Raw genomic sequence first — 24,527 nt, forward strand, 5'->3', positions numbered from 1 at the left:
TCTTTTTTTTTTTCATTTGGTCTATTGTTGACTGTCGACATGTTCATTCGTGCCTTTCTCTCTTTCTTCCTTTCTTTTTTTTTCTTTCTTTTCTTAATACCTAATGCATCGTCTGACCTTCATTTCGTTTTCCTGTAAGGGCCCTTTCTGAACGCCGCGTACAAGCCTAGTAAGCTGCCCGGAAAAGATCCTCTATAATTTTCCTTTCCCCTCTCCCCTTCCCCAGTGCAGGGTAGCCTACCGGGGCTCAGTCCTGGTTTACCTCCCTGCCTTTCTCTTTGTGTGTTCTCTCTCTCTTCTCTCTGCGAGCATTACAAACATAAGTGGACTTGAACCCCTAGTTTTCGTCTAGCCGCTTGTTCTTGGAGGAGTCATTCCTTTGTTGAAGCGCGTTTATGTATACTTCCTCTGACGTTCACGCTCCCGCCACTTCAGGACCCTGAAAAAGAAAATAAGAAGAATGGAAAAGGGGTGAACAAAAACAAAAAGGTAAAGTTATTTGCATTCCCGAGCTGAAAAGTGGTTTCGCTTGGTGATATTTTTTTTTTAAGTGACTTCTTTGAAGCTGCATGCGGCATTCGTCTGGGACCCGCTGCTTTAGTAAAACACAAAGTCAACATACACTGATCACTATATGATTATAAGAGACGCCGTAGTGGAGGGCTCCGGAAGTTTAGACCACCTGGGGTTCTTTAACGTGCACCCAAATCTGAGCACACGGGCCTACAACATTTCCGCCTCCATCGGAAATGCAGCCGCCGCAGCCGGGATTCAAACCCGCACCCTGTGGGTCAGCAGCCGAGTACCTTAACCACTAGACCACCGCGGCGGGGCATACACTTGATATTGGTGTAATGACGTGGGGTACTGCGTCTTAAATGATGGCCATCATTTCGTCATTTATATCCTTCAGGCTGTTGGCGCATCGTTCTATTTTATTACTCGTTGTCTCTGTACGGTTCTTTTTCGCGGGATAATGTACCAATGTATAGTATGGCTCAACAAGCAAGTAAGCTGTCGTTAACCACAATCAATACAAATTAATTACGTAAAATCAACCGCGTGCACCTGCTGCCCGTTTCTGGGAAACGCCAAACGGTGCGATTATCTAACACGTTTTTATGATTACGTCAACTTACATTAGCTTAGGTCTATATGAAACAACAAGCATTATCTTTTACACTGCATTAAAGTCTATTTTTTATCCTGTTAACCTTTAATTATCTATTTTTCAGGCGCTCATTTTTTGCATGCAGTGTCTGATATTCTTGTTACGTGTTGGATTTACGTTTGCTTATTCCCCTATTTTCTAACTGATGTTGTGCATATCAGTTTATCGAAAGGTGTCCCAATGTTCCTGCTGTCTGATCTGTTTAACTTTTGTTTCTGTGGAGGAGGCAGATTTCTTTTCTTTTTCTCGTAGAGTTATCGCGGCGTGCGTCTATAGCGAAATTTCCCCTCGGACCTACCACCGGTCAAGAACCTGTCGGGTACTTTACCTGCGTGGTTGAAAGGGCGACACTCTTGTGGAGGCGAGCTTGATCTTGATTAGTCGATGGAGCTGACTCAGTATTGAAGCCACTAACCATGCGTTGGGCCACCGTCGACATAGCACAAATGACAAGCATAACTGTGATAACTTTGGATTACTTCATCTGCCCAGTGTGAAGGCCAGGAAAAGTACGGATGACAGTCTCGGAACCTTTAGAAAGCCGAACCGAGTTCTGTTCCTGATTCCGGTCTGCAAGTGCTGTCTTAAATATGACAAAAAGAAAGAAAGAAAAACATTAACTACGCCATTGTTCTCTTATTTTGTCCCTTATTTATCTCTGTCCTGTATTAGCGGTCCACGCGTCACGCAGTATAGGCGAACTACTATAGTTTAAATTCGTGTGTTTTATTCTCTTTTCTGTATACGTTATCAATCGGACCTGAGCATTTATTTCAGCCATTCGAACAGGTGGTATAGGCATCCTACCAGAAACATTTCATTTAGGTGAATTATCGAAAGCCCTTCAACATCGTCGCATACTCTATTTCTGTACAGACATGTTCTGCTGGCTTCCCTCGTACGGTCTGCAAACATATTGTATAAACCGTTAACGATGGTCACGCCCCTAACACGTTACGAAGCAGGCCAGTTATGAGTTAGGATGCACCAATACTTCCGCACGCCTTTACGCCAGAGTTCTCAAATTCGCCTCAACTAGCGGATCGCATTGACGAAATTCAGTCCCGAAAGGGCCGGGACAGGAGGGAGGGAGGGGTGCGGGGGTGCGGGGATTGAGAAAATAGAACCTAGCGTTGTAATTTTAGCGAACGGCTTTCCCATATCTTATATGGGTCGTTTCTCAAGGAGATTTGACGTCAGGTTTCGAAGAACATGTCGATAATTTTATGCAACTAGTACTGCCGCAAGTACATTGTATTGCCACGACCGCTAGATATTGCGCTGCTCTTTATGCCATTTGGTACATACTGCTGTTCACCCATATTGTATTTTGAGAACTACACTGAAATTCACTTCTTTTACTGCCCCCTCCACCTTACACAATGCTTCAAGAGAGGCCTGTAAGGTATCTTTAAAACAATAAATAAATAAATAAATAAATAAATAAATAAATAAAGAAATACTGATTTCCACAATGCCTAAAGCTTGTACGCCGATTCTGAATTATAGTTTCCATGTTTCATGGTGACTGATATTTCAGATATGTAGTGATCGCACCCCCCCCCCAATAAATAAATAAATAAATTATTGGCACTAGTCTCGTCGCTGTAGCTTACCCGAACTAAGCGTTATTATATGCAGTAGGCGAAAAATAATTTTGGTGTAATTTTGTAATGTCACAAAACATTATCAGCGAAAGGTACGTGGTCCTCGTGTTTGAGACACCTACTTTACATCCTCTTATGAGGTGTTCATGTTTGCTTTCTTCAATTCTCCGCTTTTCTTTGAATAAATTGTTTCTCCCGTTATATCACCCCTGAGGCATTAAACTGGACGTCTCCTTTTGGACATCTTTGACTTTCGCTGCGTCCTTTATTCGTTCGGTTTCATCACATCTTGTTTCAACGTGAAGGTATCGTACAACGCCAGTTGAAGTATACTAACGGCTGGAAGAAAGCATAGAACGCTTCACGTGTGACCGGGGTCTGATCGTTCGTCGGATGACTTAACGGAGCGTATTCGACGGACTTTTCGCGGAAGATCCTCGGACCGTGTCCCCGCGATGCTGGTGGTGTGAAAAGATGCTTATTCAGATGCGTCCGCTTGTTTACAGATACATAAGCTTGCGATGAACTGAACAATGAATGTGCCCCGCCGTGGTGTTCTAGTGGCAAAGGTACTCGGCTGCTGACCCGCAGGTCGCGGGATCGAATCCCGGCTGCGGCGGCTGCATTTCCGATGGAGGCGGAAATGTTGTAGGCCTGTGTGCTCAGATTTGGGTGCACGTTAAAGAAACCCAGGTGGTCGAAATTTCCGGAGCCCTCCACTACGACGTCTCTCATAATCATATGGTGGTTCTGGGACGTTGCCCCACATATCAATCAATGAACAATGAATGTTCATCTTTCAGCCCCTTTCCCAGTGAAGAGTAAACACCAGGGCCCATAGAGTAAGCGTGTTTTATTTAGTAGAACTCGTTGTTGTGCTAGTTGGGGCATGTCTCAATTAAATGGTCGATTTCGCGCCAAAATCACGACCACAGAAACAAAGTAAACGAAGTAAATGCCTGTTGTTGGCAGAATGTTCACGATTCCATTTTCAGTAGCACTTTTGTCATCATTTTCTCCTCCTTTTACGCGTCTGTATATTCACATGTGCTGTTGCAACGCTGCTTTCTTTTTTGTTGTTCGAAGTTACGTGCTTGTGCTTGAGTGTTGTTTCGTTTGATTGATGTTTTTTTTGGTACTAGACCTGCTATGTTTTGTATTTTTAAATACCTGTTTTTTCTGTTCTCAGTTATAATGCACACTGTTTCTTGTTGGTTTCCTTACTGATCTACGTGACCCCTAGTATCTCGCTTATTAAGTATGTTGTGCTAAAAATGTAACCAACTCCTTTCCATAATGCCTTCGGGCCCTGAGGATAATGAAATAAATAAATAAATAAATAAATAAATAAATAGACAGGACGGAGCGCCCATTTGTTTTCTCTTCGTTCGTGTGGTCGTGATTTTTGCGCAAAGTTCACGATTTAATTCAGATGTGTCTAATTACTTATCACCTTTATCTACCCATTACCCGTGTACGTATTAATTTCTGTATGTATGTATGTATGTATGTATGTATGCATGTATGTATGTATGTATGTATGTATGTATGTATGTATGTATGTATGTATGTATGTATGTATGTATGTATGTATGTATGTATGTATGTATGTATGTATGTATGTATGTATGTATGTATGTATGTATGTATGTATGTATGTATGTATGTATGTATGTATGTATGTATGTATGTATGTATGTATGCATGCATGTATGAATGTATGAATGTATGTATAAAACTTAACGAGGTAGGTTATAGCTAGGGAATCCTCCAGTTATACTATTTGCAGCTGGGTATGGCGGGCATGCCTCACTCGGAGGACTAATCACCAAATCTGAACGAAATCCCAATTATAGTGTTCGCATTGCTTCATGCGCGCAGACAGCTGCGCTTCGTATGGAATGCCAACTCTTTTTTCAATCTTGTCTGTGTCGGAGGTCGGGCGCTTTTTGATTGACAAGAGGGGCACACGTACCGCCATCGTGAACACGAATAATCCGGTATTTAAGGAAGCCTCTCGTTTCCTTTACGAGGCTGCCTCCCTTTGCGTCATTTCCCCCTTTTAATAGCATGCTGCTAATTGTTTAGGCCCCGCGCCCAGCGACGCTGGAACGACAGCGAGTCGTAAAGTTCGCCGCGACGCGCTTGACTCGGTTACCCGATGGCGCTCACACTTCAACCTTCGTGACGCGAAGCGTGACTTCTCATTACAAACAGAGCTCGCGCCATTTAGCTGCTGTCAGTTATGTCTTACATATGCCAACGTCTGCCACAAACAGTCGCATTCACTGCGTGGCTTCAGAAACTCGAAAAAAAAGGAAATACTGGAGGTGAGCCTAATTCTTCGTTTAGGTGTCTGGTATGTGGCAATCACACGTCGCCGTTCGTGTGCAGCGGTGCATTCCTTGTCTCAGAGGCCACGCTGAAAGAGGCGTGTGGTGTAGATTTGCTCCGCCAGGTGTCGCAGTGAACCCAGCTGCTCGCCAGTTTTTGATGAAATCGCTCATTTATTTTGATTGATTGTCGTAACTTCGTCCTTGTTATAGTATATACCCAAAGCATTGTAACTCGTGCGCTATCAAATATTCAGTCACCTTTTAAGCCTTAGTTGCCTAATTTCCTTCTACCTCATGATCGCGTACATCCTCAGAAATGTGGTTGCGTCCTCAGAAGTGCGCATCTTATGTAGGTCCGTGCTGGTTTCTCCAAAATGGGGTGGGTGATGGAGAAATACTATGTTCGCTAGCCCCCCTCCCCCCCTTGTTGGTAGAATGCGTAAAAAAAAACAAGGTCCGCAATAGATGGAAAATTATAGCGTGATGACTCGCTTCTTAAATTGCCTGCCATGTGTCCCAGGCTTTCCGGGGACGAATATTGGAAGTAAGCAGTTCTTTGAATGCAACATCGGGTGTCCTTGGTCACCATTATCGTCAATAAACATGCGCAGCCATAACCCTGCACATTGAAAAAAGGTCTGGCTGAGTATAAAGCTGCCACAGGAATCTCGGGGCTCAGAGCCACTGAACTATAACGCGACGCTGGGGTACTGCCGACAGAGCCGTTATACATATCCTTCACTTAACAGAGCAGATGCTGCCGCTTGGCGGCAACGGCAGACCAATTCTTTTCCTTGCCTATGCATGCTAAATTGCTTTCATCCATTTCTGTACCCCTCTGCCATTTCTGTGGATCTGTACCGACTATGTACCACTCGGCATGGGAATGATCAGCTACACAGTGTTCCTCCCATCCCCAACCCCACCGTTTTCTTTTTTTTTTTATGTCTGCACTGCTCCGATTACGCCGACAGGAACAGCGACAGCTGGCCCAGCGGGCTCGCAGGGTCGCGCAAGGCAATCGAGCCTTGGGCCCCATTCCAGGAAAGGGTCTGTGTATATACATTCGCTAATAAAAGTTTATTCTCTCTCTATTCATATATATATATATGTATATATATATATATCGACGGTGGCGCCCGCGCTCTCAGAAATGCGGTTGCTCGGAACCTTAAAGACGATTGATTCACCAGCGAAATCTCAGACGAATGTGCGCGCGTCGCACATCGGTGGCGGCGACATCCACTCCCCAGCGAGTGGCACCGCCTCGGGGGCTTCCAAGTGCACGGGGCTATCGGCGCTATCGTCGTGGTTCAGCCAGACTGGCACCGCCGGTCGCAGCAGACGCGCTAGAACGGTGGCGCGGGGGTTTCCTCTGTTGGCCAACTTGGCACGTGGCGCGTTCGTCGCATTTCCTTTCCCGGCTTCCTCGCGTCGTTGTTGGCACGTCCGTAGCGCGTGGCACGCAAGAACCGCGTGATGCCGACGCTGGCTTGTTTGTATACGCGAAGCTGATTACTTTTTAGAGCTGATAACAGACCACGAGCGGTCTTTTAGCTGCACTTTCGCGCGTCGTACCCCCTGGTTGCCTTTCATGTTGAATTGCTTGCTTGGCAGTCCGATGTGCTCGCTAGACGGTCAGCACAACGACGATAGTTATAGCGCTACAACAAAACGACGACACAGAGACAAGAAGGACACGAAAGACACTTAGAAACTTCTTGTCTCTGTGTCGTCGTTTTGTTCTCGCGCTATAACTATCGTCATGCCATACCAACTAGCCCAAGCTGCCACACTTATAGGTCAGCACAAGTTGGTACTCTTTTCGCATAGAGAGAGAAAAGTAAGGAAAGGCAGATAGGTCAACCTCGTCTCATACGTGGTGCGTGCTACGCAGCCCCCGACAATCTTGGCGTTACTGCGATCGAGGTGCACTGTGCCCTCCCACAGACAAGCGCCGTATTTAAATGCAGTCTTTTCGGGAGAAGCTTAGCACACCAAGCAGCGCATTGTCTCATCGACATATAAGCATGTGAGGGAGTGTCTTTCGGGTCGGAAAGATACAGGTGTTGCTGCCAGTATATCTCCCGAAACCTCGAGCGTTCTGGGTATTAAACTATACTCTTCGCTGTCCAGGCAAGAGAGAAAAAAAAAGAGAAAAAGAAAGAAAGAAAGAAAGAAAGAAGAGAGAGAGAGAGATAAATAGAGAGGAAAGGCAGGGAGGTTAATCAAGCTTGACTCGGTTGCCTACCCTACACTTGGGGGGGGGGGAAAGGAGAATAATAGAACGGAAAGAGACAGAAAAGAAGAGGAATAAGAAAGAGAAGCATAAATAGTCAGAAAGAAACATGGAGTGTCTCGCACGGGGAGCCGTTCTTCCTCCGTTCTACGCTGCGACAACTTGGAGACAGATATCTGTTCCGTATGTACGACCTCCTGTGTCCTTATCGGTGAGCCTGAAGCGCGTGAACGCTTGTTCTCGATTCTCGAGGCGGCGAACGTCACTTTGACGTTGGTGCTCGAACCTTGGACCCACCGTCCCACAAGTGTTGATTGGCGAACCAGGCCTTGTCCACCGTGAAGCTTGCCGGGAAGTGTTTACGTCACTCACGTAGCGGATGCTTTCAGAATGCAGTGAATTCTTTACAGTTTCCCTAAAAGGTTATCTTTAAGTGGAACGCGATTCGATTTGTCCTTAGTGTGCATAGTTCAATTATCGCCCTCGTTAGAGGTCATAGAGGGCTTTAGATTCAGTCTGCCTTTTTGACCTCGTTGAAGTCCAAAAGGTTCTTATAATTTAAAGCTGTTGCTGTATCTAATTAGATGTGATGTCACATGCGTCCCATGTGTGTTTATTTTAGAGTCCTCGGAACGCATCTCTTAGCGCTGTAAATTGATAAAATCGTAACCGATGTGACATGTGCGTATTTATTAGAGAGGGAGGAAAAGAAGAGTGAGAGAAGTAAAGAGGAATGTCCCTTATAAGGGATACCTGAATGATTGATGATTGATATGGGGTTTTAACGTCCCAAAACCAACTATGATTATGAGAGACGCCGTAGTGTAGGGCTCTGGAAATTTTGACCCCCTGGGGTTGTTTAACGAGTGCCCAAATCTGAGCACACGGACTTACAGCATTTTCGCCTCCATAGAAAAAGCAGCCCGCCGCAGCCGGGATTCGATCCCCCCCCCCTCCCCTGCGGTGGTCTAGTGGCTAAGGTACTCGGCTACTGACCCGCAGGTCGCGGGTTTGATTCCCGGCTGCGGCGGCTGCATTTCCGATGGAGGCGGAAATGTTGTAGGCCCGTGTACTCAGATATGGGTGCACGTTAAAGAACCCCAGGTGGTCAAAATTTCCGGAGCCCTCCACTACGGCGTCTCTCATAATCAAATGGTGGTTTTGGGACGTTAAACCCCACAAATCAATCAATCAGTGGGATTCGATTCCGCGACGTGCGGGTCAGCAGCCTAGTACCTTAGCCACTATAGACATACGCGGGGGGGTGGGGGGCATACCTGAATGGCTGATGTCTGGGCTGACTACATTTTATATTGTGAGATGAACTTTACAACATCAAACAATGGAGCTGCTGGGTTGCATCATCGATGTGCATCATTGCTGTAATGTACAAGATAAGGATTAATTTAAGGCGATTTTATTTATTTATTTATTTATTTATTTATTTATTTATTTATTTATTTATTTATTTATTTATTTATTTACATCAGATACTCCCACTTTCAGCTGAGAGCAGAGCAGTTGCACTGGCAAAACTAGCTGCTTTAGTGTGTTACAAATTCTAATGACGGAATTATTGACTTCTAAGGCACAACTCTTGAAGCAAAGATTATAAAATTCACGGAGATGGAGAGAGCGGAGGCAAAAACGACCCCGACATTTGCTGTATAGATGCATATCAACATCGTAAACGAAAATGCATGTGGCCCGTTCGGCTTCGCACGCTGGAGGAATGAAACTCGTTCTGTCAAAGGGCCACGCGTTATGCCGAATAAGCAGAAGAAACGACCAGGAAGTTAGTCGAAATGTTCTTTCTTTCTTTCTTTCTTTCTTTCTTTCTTTCTTTCTTTCTTTCTTTCTTTCTTTCTTTCTTTCTTTTGCGCTCTGCTCACTGCGTCGTGATGATATGAGCGGCGCGCTTCCACGGCGCCGTTTGTCCGCGGTGGCTCGATAGGTCTTTTCCATTTGGCTTCGCGCCAAGGGGATGCCCCCACGACCCCTTCTGCGGTTTCCTCCTTCCATCATCTCTTCTCTCTGTATATCTCGCTCGCTTATTTATCTCCCAGATATCGACGGAGCTCCCGCGTACGTGTACCCACAGAGTGCGTCTCTCCCCCTCCGCGTGCTGACTGCGCATACCCTGGTAATCGCTTTTACATCCACGTTCTTGCACGTTAGTTCATTGGTTTTCGTTCTTCTTTTACTATACGCACGAATAAGGTACAAGCGAGAAGGTGAACACGTACACTTACACACACACATTCATACACAGGCGCGCAACGCATACTTTCTCTCTGTGTGTTTCTTCGGCTCGATACGGCAGGGCTGGATTTTGGCCGCCTCCGTTAGTCAATCCGAATTCTTGTAATCTGGATTGCCTTTTCTTTCGTATAGACGTGCGCTTATTCTCTGCACCCGTCGATACTCCTGAACCCTCGCATCATTTCCTTCTACATTATACGCCAGTCCGCATCTGCTGCCGAACCAACCGCGGTACGCACTGCATGCTTCGCCGCTTCTTTCAATCGTTCCTTCGTTTAGTAAACCGTCAGAAACGAACGCGGCCGATCGTGGCTCCCATTCCAAATTGCCCCCGCTGGTGCGCGGGTGACGGCGCATCGAGAAAAAAAAAAATATTGGTATACCTTTTTTATTGGTGTTCGACGACCCCTGCAGTGAGCTCGCGGACTACCATTTGCGAATGGTAAGAACGTATAGTAAAGAGAAAACAGTGCCGGAAAAACGTTCCTTCGGCGCGCAACTGGGCTGCTTGCACGTCTTGGTGGAATTGCGTTTCGGTGCTCCTTACGTATACCAGTGATCTATATGGATGAAAGGGGAGCGTGTTGTGGAGACTACGGGGAAACAAGCAGCCGTGCCGTGGTGTGTGAGTGTTTTCTTGTCCATAAGAAAAAAGAAAGGTTGTATTCCGACTCTTTTTTTTTTCTTTGTTTACTGTTTCTGTCAATCCTGACTAGGCTCATAGACTGTCCTTGGCGATTATTATTATACTTTTATCGGATAGTCGTTGATCCATAGAGTTTCCTAATATACACTAGAGGGAACTCTGGCGCTACTGTATATGGCAGCTGCCACGCACGGCGCTTCAGCGAGCATTGGAATGATGGGTAGCACACACATTTGTCTAATCTTCGTACTTCTGGCCTGCTTTTGGCTCCGTGTATGTTCGTGTGGCTTGGAGCTGTTTTCTCACCAAACAAAAATCAGCAAATGTTCAGCGGTTGCGCTTCATGACCTTATTCTTTTAGACTTACCTTTCAAAATCGGGTCACGAAGTTCAAAAAAGTTGAATCTTTCTTTCAAAATAAAACCGAAACACAGCTATAAACGAAGCCGCAAGTACGATTTACCGCCCACAAGTACGAAGACTAGGCAAACGTGTGTACTACCCATCATTTCCATGGTCACTGAGCGATTGCAGTGACAGAGTCCCCTCTAATTAATTTTAGGAATCTCTATGATTGAAACCAAGAGAGCGTCAGTGTGACTTTCTAAGAAGAGTCATACAGGTAGCCAGACAGGATTCAGTGAAAATAGTAACTCACACTATTTCTTTTTTTTTTCAATTTCTTAGTACGCTGACCTTAAGGATAAAAAAATCATTTTTTATCGCCACGCAATTTACGTAACAGATTTGTAGTCAGGATTTGCGAGCTGATCAAAGGCAATGATTACATGAAATGGATAGAGTCGTGTCTAGTTCCATTGCGTATTTCTTTATCGGTACGTTAAGTTACCTTCACTAACGGGACGACACACCACCACACATCCCTTCTACTCTCTCTCCTCCCCCCCCCACCCCCTCTCGCTTCAAAGAGTACCCACGGTTTAGAGAAAGAAAAGCAAAGGAACGACATGGGGGTTAACCAGGTTGCACCCCCAACACCGGTGACGAGGCGAAATGGGAGGAAAGAAATAGAGAAGGAAAGAGGAGCAAAGTATTACGATAGCACGCACAGCATGCTGTGTCCTGTGTTTCTGTGTCCGCAGGCACTGCGCCGTGCTCCCGACCGGGTTGCAGAAATTAGGCGCCTTTCTCATCTTCTAACCACTACCACCACCACCATGCAGCGCGTGTACCTCGCATGCCCAGAATGTCATTGAAGTGCGAATAGTCACACAGTACCGATCAATTTCGACTGTCTTAGATGAACTGCAAAGCAATCCATGATGCTAAAGAAGGCTTGCAAGGACTGGTTACAAGGTATGCAGAATCTGCAGTGCGCTTCGAGCTGATGGGGTTGCCTATCCTGTGAGGAGTGTGCGCGCTGTGCTAATCAATGACCTGGACACATGGATGACACGTGGGCCTTCGTCGCGGAGATCCCTAGTGGAATCTCGCGTCGTCTCTCTGTGGACGCGCTGTGATGGTGAAGACGGCCTCGGGACATCCTCTACCGTCATCATCGCCTCTGTGTTTTTTTGGCTCTCCGAATGTAAGGCGCTGGTTGGTGATGGTGGTGCTGGCGGGGGCAGTGTCGGTAGCTGTTGGGAAAGACAAGTCCGATAATCCACTGGATCATGACGTCGCGGTGATGGTTCAGATTGGGCAGCAGTATTTCTATACCATCGTCGGGGACGGGAACGTCGTTTTTCGCTTTCCAACAATACAGGCGGCTTCTTTGTGTGTCGAGCCATATTTTACCAGCTGTTTTATTACGTTCCATTCTTTCTTCACTGCCGGACAGTCTCTTGTTGAAGCTTCATGCGTACCGTGGCAGTTGGAACAATCCAGGTAGCTGCTCGGCATAATTCTGCATTGTGGGGCTCTGCACAATACCGATGGGTACGAGAGGAGATAGAAAAATCACCAAGAACTGTTACCCGGTAAAGAAAGCACTGTGGCAGCCCTTGGTTTACTTTTACGTTAAAGGAACGTGCTGGTCAGAATTCATAAAATATTTCAAAGTCCCATCCAGTACACCCACTGAGAGACACGAAGCCAGAAGCGTTCATTCCGCCGTTCTCCATCGGCAGCATCCGTCTTCCAATGCAGAGATTTATGATGCCACCAGTGGAATCGTCGATTACCATTCATCGTTTACTTATGGCCTGTATATACTTACCTCTCTCTAACGATTTGTTCGCGTACACCAGTTTCCACGGTCGCCTATACTTGGGTTCCGTGATCACCGTTCCCTTCATTCATATACGCACGTTTGCGTGTGCACCGCGTGTGGTGGACGCTTTTCATAATGCGCAAGTGTGCGTCCTTGCGCTGCATATTTGCCCTAGTAATAAATGCACCTGTCGTGCGTCATGCGTAGACTCAATCTAATGGTTGAACGTACTAGGGCTTGTCTATGATGAGTGTTTATATCAAGAGAGCGGACTGAACATTTTCCACGTCATTGCGTAAGCAAACAGTGCTTCAACAGGCATGGTTGCAGTAAGTGACTATAGCCGCCATGAGTTGTTCAAACTGCGAAGCAGGAAAGCTAGCTTTAGAATTTTGAAAATGGTCTATTGACGATCGTGAAGAGATAATGTCTTAGAAGGCAGACTGATTGAAGACGATGAAGCCAGCCGCGATCACAGTCATTCCACTCGTATAATACATACCTGCCTCGTCTGCTTGCAATTTACTGCCCGACTCGCAGAGAGCGCGCAGTGTACACACGTAATGCGATGTAACGTGCTCGCCGAGGCGTCGATGTTTTCAGCCGCCTCATTAGCCACTGGGTGGCAAGCAAGAGATCAATGCGCGCCTATAGAACGACGGCATGCTTCCGCCAGCGACCGTGTACATCCTTAGCCCCGTCGTGGCGCTGATTACGGCGGCATCCATTAGCGCGCAGTCGATAATTATTCGTGCATCTCGAGGAACGGGTTCACCCATCCGCTCATCCATGAAGTGGAGTTGTGCGGGCACTAAATGCACCGCCAGTCGTATACACATGCGCGTATGGATGTGTTCGAGCACTGTCTTTAATGACGACCCCGCGATAATCTGTACCGCTTTCTGCTGAATCGGACGGTCTTCGGCTGGGCAACGCGTTGTGTAGGAAGCGTCGCGTGGTATTGCATATGCGTGCAGCCCTGCTCTGCGTACGAGTTGTGTGGGCTGGTGAAGCCGCGTGTGCATTTGTGGTCTTTTAAAAACTGCTGCACAGCTGCAGTGCATTCACTATGGCCGTGGACGTCAGAGTGCAAGCTTCTTTTCTGCTCACACGCACACACCCAGTCCCGCCTCCCTTTTGCTCACGCCTGAGACTATAACTGCTTCATTGGCCCTGCCAGCAGTATGTACGGCGTGGCACGCATGATTTGGCATGCAGGCTTAAATGTCCGGAATGGTCCGTTTTTTTTCTTTCTCTTCTATCGATCTCGTAATTGAAGAAATTCAGCACGGAGTGAGCTCAGATGATCTGCTTCCCAGCCAAGCGAGGGAACGTCGGCTGATCGAAACATACCGCGCATAGCCGCCTTTTGTTTTGTGTCGTGGTGCGTCATCACCGTTATGTCGTGATCTTCCACTTTTCTGACTCCTCTTGTCCTTTACGGTGCTGTTTGTGTGCGCTCACTCGCGACTATAACGCTCAGTTACAAGTGTTGTACAATTATTTCTCCCTGTATAGTCTCGTTATTTTTCCTCTTTTTTTCTTAAGCGACCCACATTTAAATGCGAAGCATTTCATTGCGTATACTGCAAGCACTTCTGGCGTCTATCTATCTATCTATCTATCTATCTATCTATCTATCTATCTATCTATCTATCTATCTATCTATCTATCTATCTATCTATCTATCTATCTGTCTGTCTGTCTGTCTGTCTGTCTGTCTGTCTGTCTGTCTGTCTGTCTGTCTGTCTGTCTGTCTGTCTGTCTGTCTGTCTGTCTGTCTGTCTGTCTGTCTGTCTATCTATCTATCTATCTATCTATCTATCTATCTATCTATCTATCTATCTATCTATCTATCTATCTATCTATCTATCTATCTATCTATCTATCTATCTATCTATCTATCTATCTATCTATCTATCTATCTATCTATCTATCTATCTATCTATCTATCTATCTATCTATCTATCTATCTATCTATCTATCTATCTATCTATCTATCTATCTATCCAACCGCTCACGTCTGGGTGCTCCCGTTATCACCCTCTCAACTTGGCGTGAACCAGAATCAGTATGGGAGGTTATAGAATGGTTTGACAAATATGACGCGCAGATCAAGCCATCAATGAAGTCATTATCCCGTCGCGCACGTCGTCAAACACTTCCCGCCAAAGAGTGGAACATACCCGTGGGCGGGTATGTGCCACTGGTATTCGGGTATGTGCCACTGGTGTATGACACTTTTATCTGCCAAGTAACTACGAGAACACAGATGTGCAATTTCAACGCACGAGCGTTAAGAAATGCCTGGCACCGGCAGCGTTGACCTGACAAATGCAAAGAATAAATGTCAGTGTCCCAGCTGGAATCGAACCCAAGCATTCTGCGTGCCAATGAATCACTTTACCACAGAGGTACGCTAGGTCTCGGAACAACCCTTTGAATAGACCCCTAATGTTCTTGAAACGTCAATTGCGGTTGCACTGCTGGCTATCCAATTTTATGCACATTACATATGTACTCATATGATACAACCGTCGCGTCGGATTAACGTCAATTGTAGTTAGGTGCCATGCGTTGAAGCTGATTTGTGTAGCAGTGTCCAGGGCTACCATCCTCGCGAGCACCAGCGCTTCATATCAGCTTATCACTTCTGGTGTTGCTAAAACTCATATTCCTATTAGTATCGTTGCGCAAGTGCAAAGAACTGACTGGATAAACATCTGCAACTCTTAAATATGTGCTTGTGTGTTCAACATTTATAAATATACTTAGCGTCATTTCGTGACGTGTCGTTCTATGAAAAAAAAGTCACCTTCCCTCCGGATGCTTCACATAACGTCAATCCCCAAGGTACGCGGGATCTGCAGAATTATTTTCTGCTACCGAGGAATTTATTAAGATAAATACGAAAAGTGTAATTCTTTCGCAGCCCCCTACTGGGGCGCTGAGAGCTCGCGGATTAGTTGCGTTGTTGAAGACCGACTATGAACTGTCCAGCTGTTGAACACGCCGCAGGACACCAAGTGGTGTATAGGGCTCACGCCGAAGACCTGCTGAACTGAAAAAAGAGTTCTCTCTTGCTAGCTTCAAATGATATCAGTAGTTCGCTATTTATGGTGAAATTTTTCGAACCTCAACAAGCTCTTTGAGAGCACCTGTTTGGCACCTTAAGTTGCACCCTTTTTTTTTCACTGTACACACATATGTGGGCATGCACGCCTGCCACACGTTGTGTTCCAGGCATCTGAGTGGCAGTAAGATTGACTCATAATCATTCTTTCGGCTTATAGTCCTGTGCACACACACGAAGGAAAGGTGAGAAGGCCTGACTAGGCCGCGTAATTATTGACGCGCCCATGTTTTGCGTGAAACTGTACCGAAATTTCGCCTACTAAATATTTTACAAGTGTTATCGCATGGCGCTACTATCGTCCGCTCGTACCGGAAATGTTTTTACCTTCTATAGAACGTTTTCGATTGTTGTAATCAGATGACTCGTGTGACTAAACTAAAGCAGTGCAATCTCGAACGCAGACACTCGTCAATGATTACACTGGAATCCATAGCCTTTTGTATACTCACGCCGAAACTCGTCACATCTGCTTTTCTCGAAAGGGACGTCGAAAAAAAAAATGCTTCTTCGAGGACATGTACAGGGACTTGTTATTGCTGTTTTGAGAAAAAATAAAGAAACGAAAAAAAACAACTTTGCGGCGAAAGTGAGGAAACGACGAGAAACGGTTTGCGAAGGATTTCCTTGTTGGTTTTTGTCCCTCCACTCGTCGTCTCTTTCTTTGAAAGCGTTGCGCAGTAGTACAGCACCGCCTTTTGTTTTCGCCAGCGCGACCTACGCACCCGCCCGCCTCTGTCCACGCTGTGTCTCGATGAAATGACTCAGCGCTGTCCTTCCTACGCGGTGCGGTACCAGGAGACCAAGGGCGTGCGAAGTGCTTGGCCACCTCGAGCTTCAGCGTCCCGCCTATACGAAAGAGAGAGAGAGAGAGAGAGAGAGAGAGAGAGAGAGAGAGAGAGAGAGAGAGAGAGAGAGAGAGAGAGAGAGAGAGAGAGAGAGAGAGAGAGAGCACAGCTTTAATGTCGTCAGGCTTTATGAGGCGGGTCGTCCACCAGGCTGAACCTGGTGACCAGGCTCCTCAGCCCATTGTAAGACCTGGAGCTGAACTCCCGGGCTGGTGAAGGTTAAGATCTCCTCCCACATCTCGGGAGAGGTTGTTACTAGAACATCGGTATAGAGGAGTCTTCTGTGCAGTCCCAGATAATGTTACCGAGGAAAAAAAATACCCGTAGTAAAAGGAGTTTCGCAGATGATGGACTCCTATAATAATGACATTAATAGAAGACTCCGTCTGTTTCCTAGATTCAACAACACTAAACAGTTCTGATTAGAAAACGCTTATTGGGGGGAAAGGATGTTTATCGCAACTCAGTCACATTCAAGTAAATTTACTGAAAGTTTCACATAACCCTGGTCACAAGGTGACTTTACGTGGGTGGCGACCCTTTCGACCCAGGCGCCATTGGCCAACTGTTTTTCCTTACTGCAAGTTTTTTTTATGAGCTTCTTCTGCTACCCGGCGCCGTGATCTATAGTGGCAATGGCGCTTGAATGCTGATCCGAAGGTTGTGGGATCGAATCCCGGCCGCGGTGGCAGCATCACGATGGAGGCAAAGTGTTTGAGCCCCCGTAAATGTGCTTAGATTTACGCGCGTGCAGATAGTCGACATTTGCGGAACCCCTCCTGTACGGCGCCTCTGATAATGGAATCGTCGTTTTGGGGGTGCACAACTGCAACAACCTTTAATGAACTCTTGCCACTCTGATCTTCGGGAGACTGGCGAGAGCGTTTCGGCGTTCGACCACACAAAATCACATATAACAGGGCCGTATTTCCCCCCTTACAAACTCGTGCACTGTTTGTATTCCCAAAATCATTCGGGCCGTGCTCCCACGAAAGTGGAATGTGATCGCAAGCGAATCCTCGGCACGCGATGTGCCGGGGTGGACGAAACGTGCGAGCGGAAGGAGTCGGCCTTGTGGCGGCGGAACGCATCTCGGGGACGTCGTGTTGTAAACAGACACATTTAGGTACAAGCCATCCGCCTACGTTGGCTCTTTCTGTTTTCCTCTTCTTTCTTATACTTTAGTATTCCACGGAAGTGGACGCTCATCGACAGGCGTCCGAGCTGAGCGTTTCCCTGCAAATTACATCTGCCACATACTCGTACTTATCCGTTTTCGACGTGAGCCTCGTTTGGCTAGCCGGATGCATAATCTCCAGACTATATTGCTCTGTATAGCTGTTGCTATCCTTTTGCGCGTTGTTTTTGCACCAAATTAGCATGTTTGTCGGTCTCGGTCGTTGTCTGCTTCCTCTTACATGTTGTTTGCGCAAAAATAGCGTCTGCTTTCTTTCTTTATTTTCGGACAAGTCGTAAGCGTGCCCCTAAGAGGAGACTTCCCTTTGTTCTTGCGTTCTTGGTTCAACCGCGCAGTCATACCGAATAGACCTCTACCGGGCTACATCATAGCGTGACGTCACTGGTGCACGTGCAAAGTGGTGGTTGGCAAAACACTCCCGCCGGTGGCTGAGTGGAGTGCAGTCGCTCGGAGTTTGGGGCAAGTTTTCAATTATTTTTCAAAGCTTAATCTTCATCTCACACTTGCAACATTAGCTGTGGCATGTGTCAGAGAACATCTAGGTGCGTGGTAAAGTACGTGATGGAATATTCGCCACGCTGGCTGGCTTTTTATCTCTGAGAAGTGAACACACGTGGCGGCCTGTGCGAGGAACAGAAGCATCGTCTTGGAAAATGTATAACAAAAAACTGTATAAAAACTGTATACAAAATGTGCAGTGTTGACTGTGGCGTGTAGTGTGCGTTGAAAGACATCGACAATATTGGTTTACCTTTACGGACTGTGAGACTGGGAATATTGGGCGTGGTGTGTGCAGTGTGAATAACGCGATGCGTCTTGTTTGCGAAAACACGGGCATTCGTTGTGGACAGGTTGCAGTAACGGGTTGTCGATGGAACTTTACGATCTGACATTTTAGTCAAGGTAAAACTACATTTGACGCGATCATCTGCGAGTGGGTGCATGTCAGTGTATGCGCGGCGTGCAGAAAAATAAGTGGATGATCTCAGGGTGATATATACAGTACGCATGAGCTACAAGAATGTTGTAGCGTTACCAAATCTGCATATACGCTTCACCATGGCCTCGTATTATCGGATACCTGATACGTGTGAATGGAAACAGCGGAGATTTTCGTTTCTTATCTACTTTGTACTTTTATGGCTCGATCCCTATGAAGTGACAATGCGCATTAGGAGTTTGTGTATCTGGCCTAAAGGAGCAATATAAGTACGAAAATATGTTATAGGTGTCAAATGCAGCAAGGTAACAGTGCCAGATATTATTCTATATTATTAGGTTGTCGGGTTTTATATCACATGAAGTTTCACTGAGTTGTTGAGAAACGCAGCGGCAGAATTTCCCTTCGGTTTTCACGAGGATATGTTAACCTCAGTCTAACGCACGGCAAGAAGTGTTTATTTTCTTTTTTTATTCATCTCCGATCAGACTTTTGCGCAATGAGTGAGAATCTTATCCGTGACGTCGCACACAACAGCTCAAAACCATGCGGCCGCCAATGCTCAACCTCGTTCAAAACTGCATTGCACATGTCACGATGGAAGTTGAATAAATTTACATCCATGCCATGCAAGTATTTCTCAAGGTGCCGCTCACCGTGCAGATTGAAAACATTCGCTTTCGAAAAAGATCAGGCATTTTATGGCTGTCATCTACGTGGGTGAAACCCGCTGCGTGCTAGTCGCGTCTCTCAGTACTCTAAATAAAGTTTCTCCATCCATCCAACTACGACGAGCAAATTTCCACCCTCTTCTTTCAAAAGCTGCGACTTTAGAACATAGCAATGTTGAAATTTCTGTCGAAGGAATGCAGACACGCAGCTCTGCTATGCAGAAAGATGCCGCCGGCGGAACTTTCTTGCCAACCAGCGCCTGCTTCGAGGGAGGGTATGGTGGGCGGGGTGTCCGCAGTGACGTCACACTGTTTACAAACATGGAGAGGTCTATTGATAAACAGGCCTCTCCCTGTTTATAAACAGGGAGAGGCCTTTAGTCCCTTCAACCTAGGCAATCGTAGTTTTTGTCTGAATAAACAGTGAATGAATGAATGAATGAATTTCTATCAGTCATCTCAGTAAACTGTATACAACATATGCACACACACACACACACACACACACGCAAGCACAAGAACGAGCTTACATAACGAATGGCTGAAACCTCCCGAAAAAAAAATTTTTTTTCCTGGCTTTAGTGGTAGAGTAGTTTAGTTGTAGGCAGTGGGATAACTGTCAAAGCTCTGATCTGCTGTGTGTTACTGCTAAACGTACGTAAATATTCGGAAATATGAAATAATGAGTCGAAGAGTGTGCTTTTATGTTTCACTAATAGATCTCTGAATATTTTCAGCAAGTTTTTCTATGCCTTGCCTTCTCCAGCGCACGATAGAAAACGAAGTTTAAGCTAAAAATGATAAACTTGCATTCCACTTGTTAGCTTGAAAGCACAATTATCCGCGGTAAAGATGTTGGTTGCGCGCGTTGCTCATCAGTGGGTGTTGCTAGGCACATTTTACAGGTGCGGAGCTCGTGTCGTTCAATCGAGTTAGAAAACTATAAAAAACGCTTCGCTGCAGTATTCTCTTCAACAATAGTGGCAGAAATACCGCAACAATTCGTTCTAAAGAAGGACACGACGATAGTTATAGCGCGAGAACAGAACGATGACAAAGAGACAAGAAGGCTCTTTGTGGTCGCTCTGTTCTCGCGCTATAACGATCGTCGTGTCGACCAACTAGCCCAAGCTGCCACACTCCTAAAAAAGGACGTTTTTCTTTTCGTCTTGCCATCGTTGCTCAGACAACGCTCCTTTGGTTCTGTCGCGAAGGGGTATGCAGTTATAAATAGGCAATAAAGTAATAATAATAATAATAATAATAATAATAATAATAATAATAATAATAATAATAATAAATGCGTGGCCGCGTTTCTGTGTCCTGGATTTGCGAACAGGGTGTCTAGCGAAACTCAGTTTTAATAAAGCTCGCTTTATAATGTGCCGTGTAATGAAAGGACAAGTATTATGTGTCTTTTATCGTAATTTGAAAATTGTAATATACTAATGGTGAAAAACGGCTGATTATCTTCGATCTATTGAAAAGAGATATATATGCATTCGATTCGGTGTCCATCTAGCACTATAGGACTGGAATGAGTAGGGCTAGTGTGATTAATTCTCAATTGGCATGCGCACCCGGGTACGAAAACTGGTTTGAAATGGCAATGCGGTCGCCACATAATACGCAAACCAATCAAACGTATGAGATATTATTTGATTTTGGCGCTATTGCATTGTTTCCTTTTTTTTTTTTCAATTGACATGATGCAAAAGATATCGGAACAGAAATACTGTGCCGCTTGCTCCTTAGCTCTTGGAGGTATCGAAAATAGATCATATTGGGTCCAAATTTTTTAACATAACCGATTCTCAGCACGTACAACGGTACAATATACAGCTCGAAGAGTACTATGACACTACAATGGTTAAAATCACTATGATTCCTCTTAAGTTAAGTTCCGTAGTCATACACCTCGTAGATTTGGAATGACACGTAAATAATTCTTATTTCATCGGACGTCGCCCGTGTTAACGTTCGTATTGTTATTTCGTGCTGAAATATTAGATCATTCTTAATGTCTTACAATAAGTTGCATAAAGCACACCACGGACACCCATTGGACACCACGATTTTTCTTTGTCCTGTCGGGGGAATTATGCAACGGTTCTTGGTGATAAATCGCAATACTGATTGACACAGAAGGCCGGATTTATTCGCGACGAGCGCCGTGGGACAGGTGACGCTTTGGTAGTAAGTATTTGCTCTGCAGTTTTGCAAAGTCAAATATTGCATATCGCCTATCTTGCCTCCTGGCGCTGTTTCCTCGTAGGCTGACTCGTGGAAATATTAGCGCCAATAGATGACCGTGTAAATCCGAAAGTAGAGACCCGACCTGGCTCTGCTCGAGCCGGCTTGTCTCTGATTCATTGACTTGCAATGACATTCTGTCCAGTTTAATTAAGCAATAATTCAATGGTTAATCGTTCTTCCGCTGTCCCTTTATCCGATTTTTTTCCTAGAGCAATGATTTTGATGAATTCATTCGCTGCGGAGTAGTCTGTGGCGTCCTCTCTCTATGCGCGCTACAAATAGCAGCTGTCGGCGAGTGCGCCGTCTTGCGGACCAGTTGCGAAGCAGGGCGCGCCCTCGCCTGCCCCGTCGATCGCGAGCAGACGTGCATCGAGCGGACTCCCGCGTTGACGCAGTGTACGGGCGTAGCGCGATCAGCACCGTGTACTACGAGGTGTGTTGCCTAGGTAGTGAACCTTTCCCGTCATCTTACGATTTTGACTTAACGGCAATCGTGCGTGAAACATCTTGCCGGGCTTCGTTTCTGACGTCGTCCTCGCGAACGATTCGTCGAACGTCATCCGTGCGGGAAGGAAAAAAATAGGCAGGAGTCGTCGCCGGGCTCTTTACCAGAGCCAGCTGAGAAGATCGTTCTTGCGGATTGTCATCGCCTCGAGGAGATCTCACCGGACCACTACGGATCTTCGGATGTGTGACGCCTAACTTGAGTGTGCCTGGAACCAAACGCCGCTCTCTCCGCCACCGTTTTTATTGCCCTTCGCCGTGAACATCGTCTTCGCCGTGGTGGCTTCCGACCACCGCGCTAACGGATAATGGAATGGCGACCCGGTTACATCGCATGAGCTTTTCGCCGGCAGGTATGTGTGTTCCGTGTCTGTTACCAGGTTACCGTGGAGAGGGCGTCGCTCACCATCGGCGTGCATCTCCGTGCATGGCTTGGGAGCTTGTTTTGCTTTACTTATGTGTACTGCGCACGCGTTGGGGCGTGTATTTCGCAACGTTTTTTTCTCTCTCGCCAGCCCCACTCTCACTTTTTTTTTTTACCATACTTTTTCTTTAACCTCTGGGGCGGCTTCCTGTATATGTATGTGCGCTTTAATGCGATCGCTGTGGTGCATTCCAGTGCGTCCGCTGCGGATGTCGCTTTATATGAAATCGGCCGTTTTTTTTCATTTGCCCTTTGGTTCGCGCTTGTTAGTGTGTGCCTTTCATTTTGTGATGTTCCCCGATTGTCGTGCTCTACATAGCCTGTTGCTGGGAGCTCGTAACATGTCCTTCCGCCAGTTCACCTGACATTCCCTTTCCCCCCCCCCCCCTCTTTCCTTTCGCTAGGCGGAGTCGCTAGCTCGCCCGTTTGCCCGTCTCGGTGCACGATGCCGGATGTGTGGCGATTACGCAATAATGATGCCCGTCTCCCCCTGCGGATTGTTTTCGTGTTGCCGCGTCGCACTTAGTGACGTCATAGCTTCTGCCTGTCGGCGCGCGCTTCCAAGAACACCACGGTCTTGTCAAACTCTGCTGCTCTAAATCAGCGCACCTAGCTTGCTCTATTCGTTTCTGTGTTAATCATACTAAATAAAGAAACAGATGTCTTGTAGCTCGCCGTGTAGCAAGGTATGCTAAAGTCTCTGTTGCCAAACAGCGCCGTTTGCATTGCGCCACAGATCTCACGTGTTTGTGGGCAATTCTCATTGTTCTGCCTCTATGCTATTTTGCGGTGTGTCTGCCTTACAATATGAATTTCAGCAACAACGGCTTACATGCCCGTCGTTTCACGTTTCGTAATGTGCGAAGTACACCTTCGGTAGCTTTTCAATAACTTTTTATGTTTTATTTCACATGCTACATTTGCACCGGGACTGCACACTTTTGCTTGTGACTTCCTGCCTCTAGCTGTAGGGTAGACGCCGTTGTGGAGGGCCCCTTATATACTTTCCATGGCCTGCGTTTCTTGAAGGTGCACGGACGTAGCACAGGCCTCTCTCTGTAGCATTTCGCGACCTTTGCGATGAGACCGGGGCGCGTGCGGATTCGAACCCGAGTCTTTCGGGCCAGCAGACGAGCACCGTGACTGAGCATCCTACCACGGCAGTGCCATTCGCCCACTGTGTGGGCGTGGGTGGGTTTGTGTTTCGAGTTGTATCTATCCTCGTGAACCCGGGGTTCTATAGACGGTCTCGCCCTTGCATCCAGCTTTTGTAAAGTCCGTCTACGAACTTTGTGCGATTCGCCATTTTTTGCTCATCTTTCTCACGAGAACCCGTTGCAGATGGAGAAAGTCTTCCAACCATCCATGTTTTATAAAAAAGGCACTTATAAGCACCCCCCCCCCCTCAAAAAAAAAAAAAGATTGAAGTGCATGGCGGACGTGTCGCAACCTGCCTTTCTCGAAGTCCTATGCGCACATCCTTTTCTGATGCACTCAGCCGTTTAGCGTTGCAACGTTGCTCGTCCTTGCGAATAAGTACATTCCAGTCGAGCGTACTGTAAGTACGTGCGTCGACTGCGTTCGTGCATGCGGGTATCCTCCGTTCTGACCGCGCCGAGCAAGTATCAACTCGAGCGGTTATCTAGAGGAGCCCGCATTCCTAGGCGCGCTTGACGTCGTATTGGCGTCGTTTTCGCTACGCCTAGTAGCGGCTGTATTTGCGAATCTGATATGCTTAGTCGAGCTGCACCCTTCTCGTCGGCGAGCGGGTCGCGATCCGTGCACTTTGACGGCGTTCAGAAAAACAAAAAAACAAAGAAACGAAACGGATTTTCGTCGCTTTTTCTTGCTCTTCTCTCTTTCTATGGGACGCAGTTATATAAGGCTCAGGCGACGGCTAGCTGCCTACCATGGCGGAATCGTTTATGGCCGTCGCCGTCCTGGCTCGTTTGCGTCGCGCAAATCTCCTTATCTCCTTGGACGACGACCACGAAGTGGAGTTCTCCTTTCCGCCGCCTGCGCCCGATAAGGATTCGTCCGCGGCTTGTAATGGCGTGGTGTTTTCCTTCTCGGCGTATGGCCTGACCGCAGACTGCGACGTAGACGGAGAAGCATCCCC

At 46.5% G+C, this 24,527-nt stretch overlaps 1 protein-coding gene across 5 annotated transcripts in view; it reads left to right on the forward strand.

Moving 5' to 3' along the window:
• HDAC4 (histone deacetylase 4) overlaps positions 1-24,527 on the forward strand; it is a 272,183-nt gene that overhangs the window by 107,711 nt on the left and 139,945 nt on the right. For 3 of the 5 annotated variants that reach the window (XM_037435635.2, XM_037435652.2, XM_037435643.2), the window contains exon 1: positions 22,148-22,337. The exons of the other annotated variants lie outside the window; for them this stretch is intronic. In XM_037435635.2, the coding sequence (XP_037291532.1) occupies positions 22,298-22,337 (40 nt within the window). In that variant the 5' untranslated portion in view covers positions 22,148-22,297. Of the gene's footprint in view, positions 1-22,147; positions 22,338-24,527 lie in introns of those variants that run through there. 5 annotated transcript variants of the gene reach the window in all.

The sequence above is a fragment of the Rhipicephalus microplus genome, chromosome 1 (assembly GCF_043290135.1).
Source record: "Rhipicephalus microplus isolate Deutch F79 chromosome 1, USDA_Rmic, whole genome shotgun sequence".
Taxonomy (NCBI): Eukaryota; Metazoa; Arthropoda; class Arachnida; order Ixodida; family Ixodidae; genus Rhipicephalus; species Rhipicephalus microplus.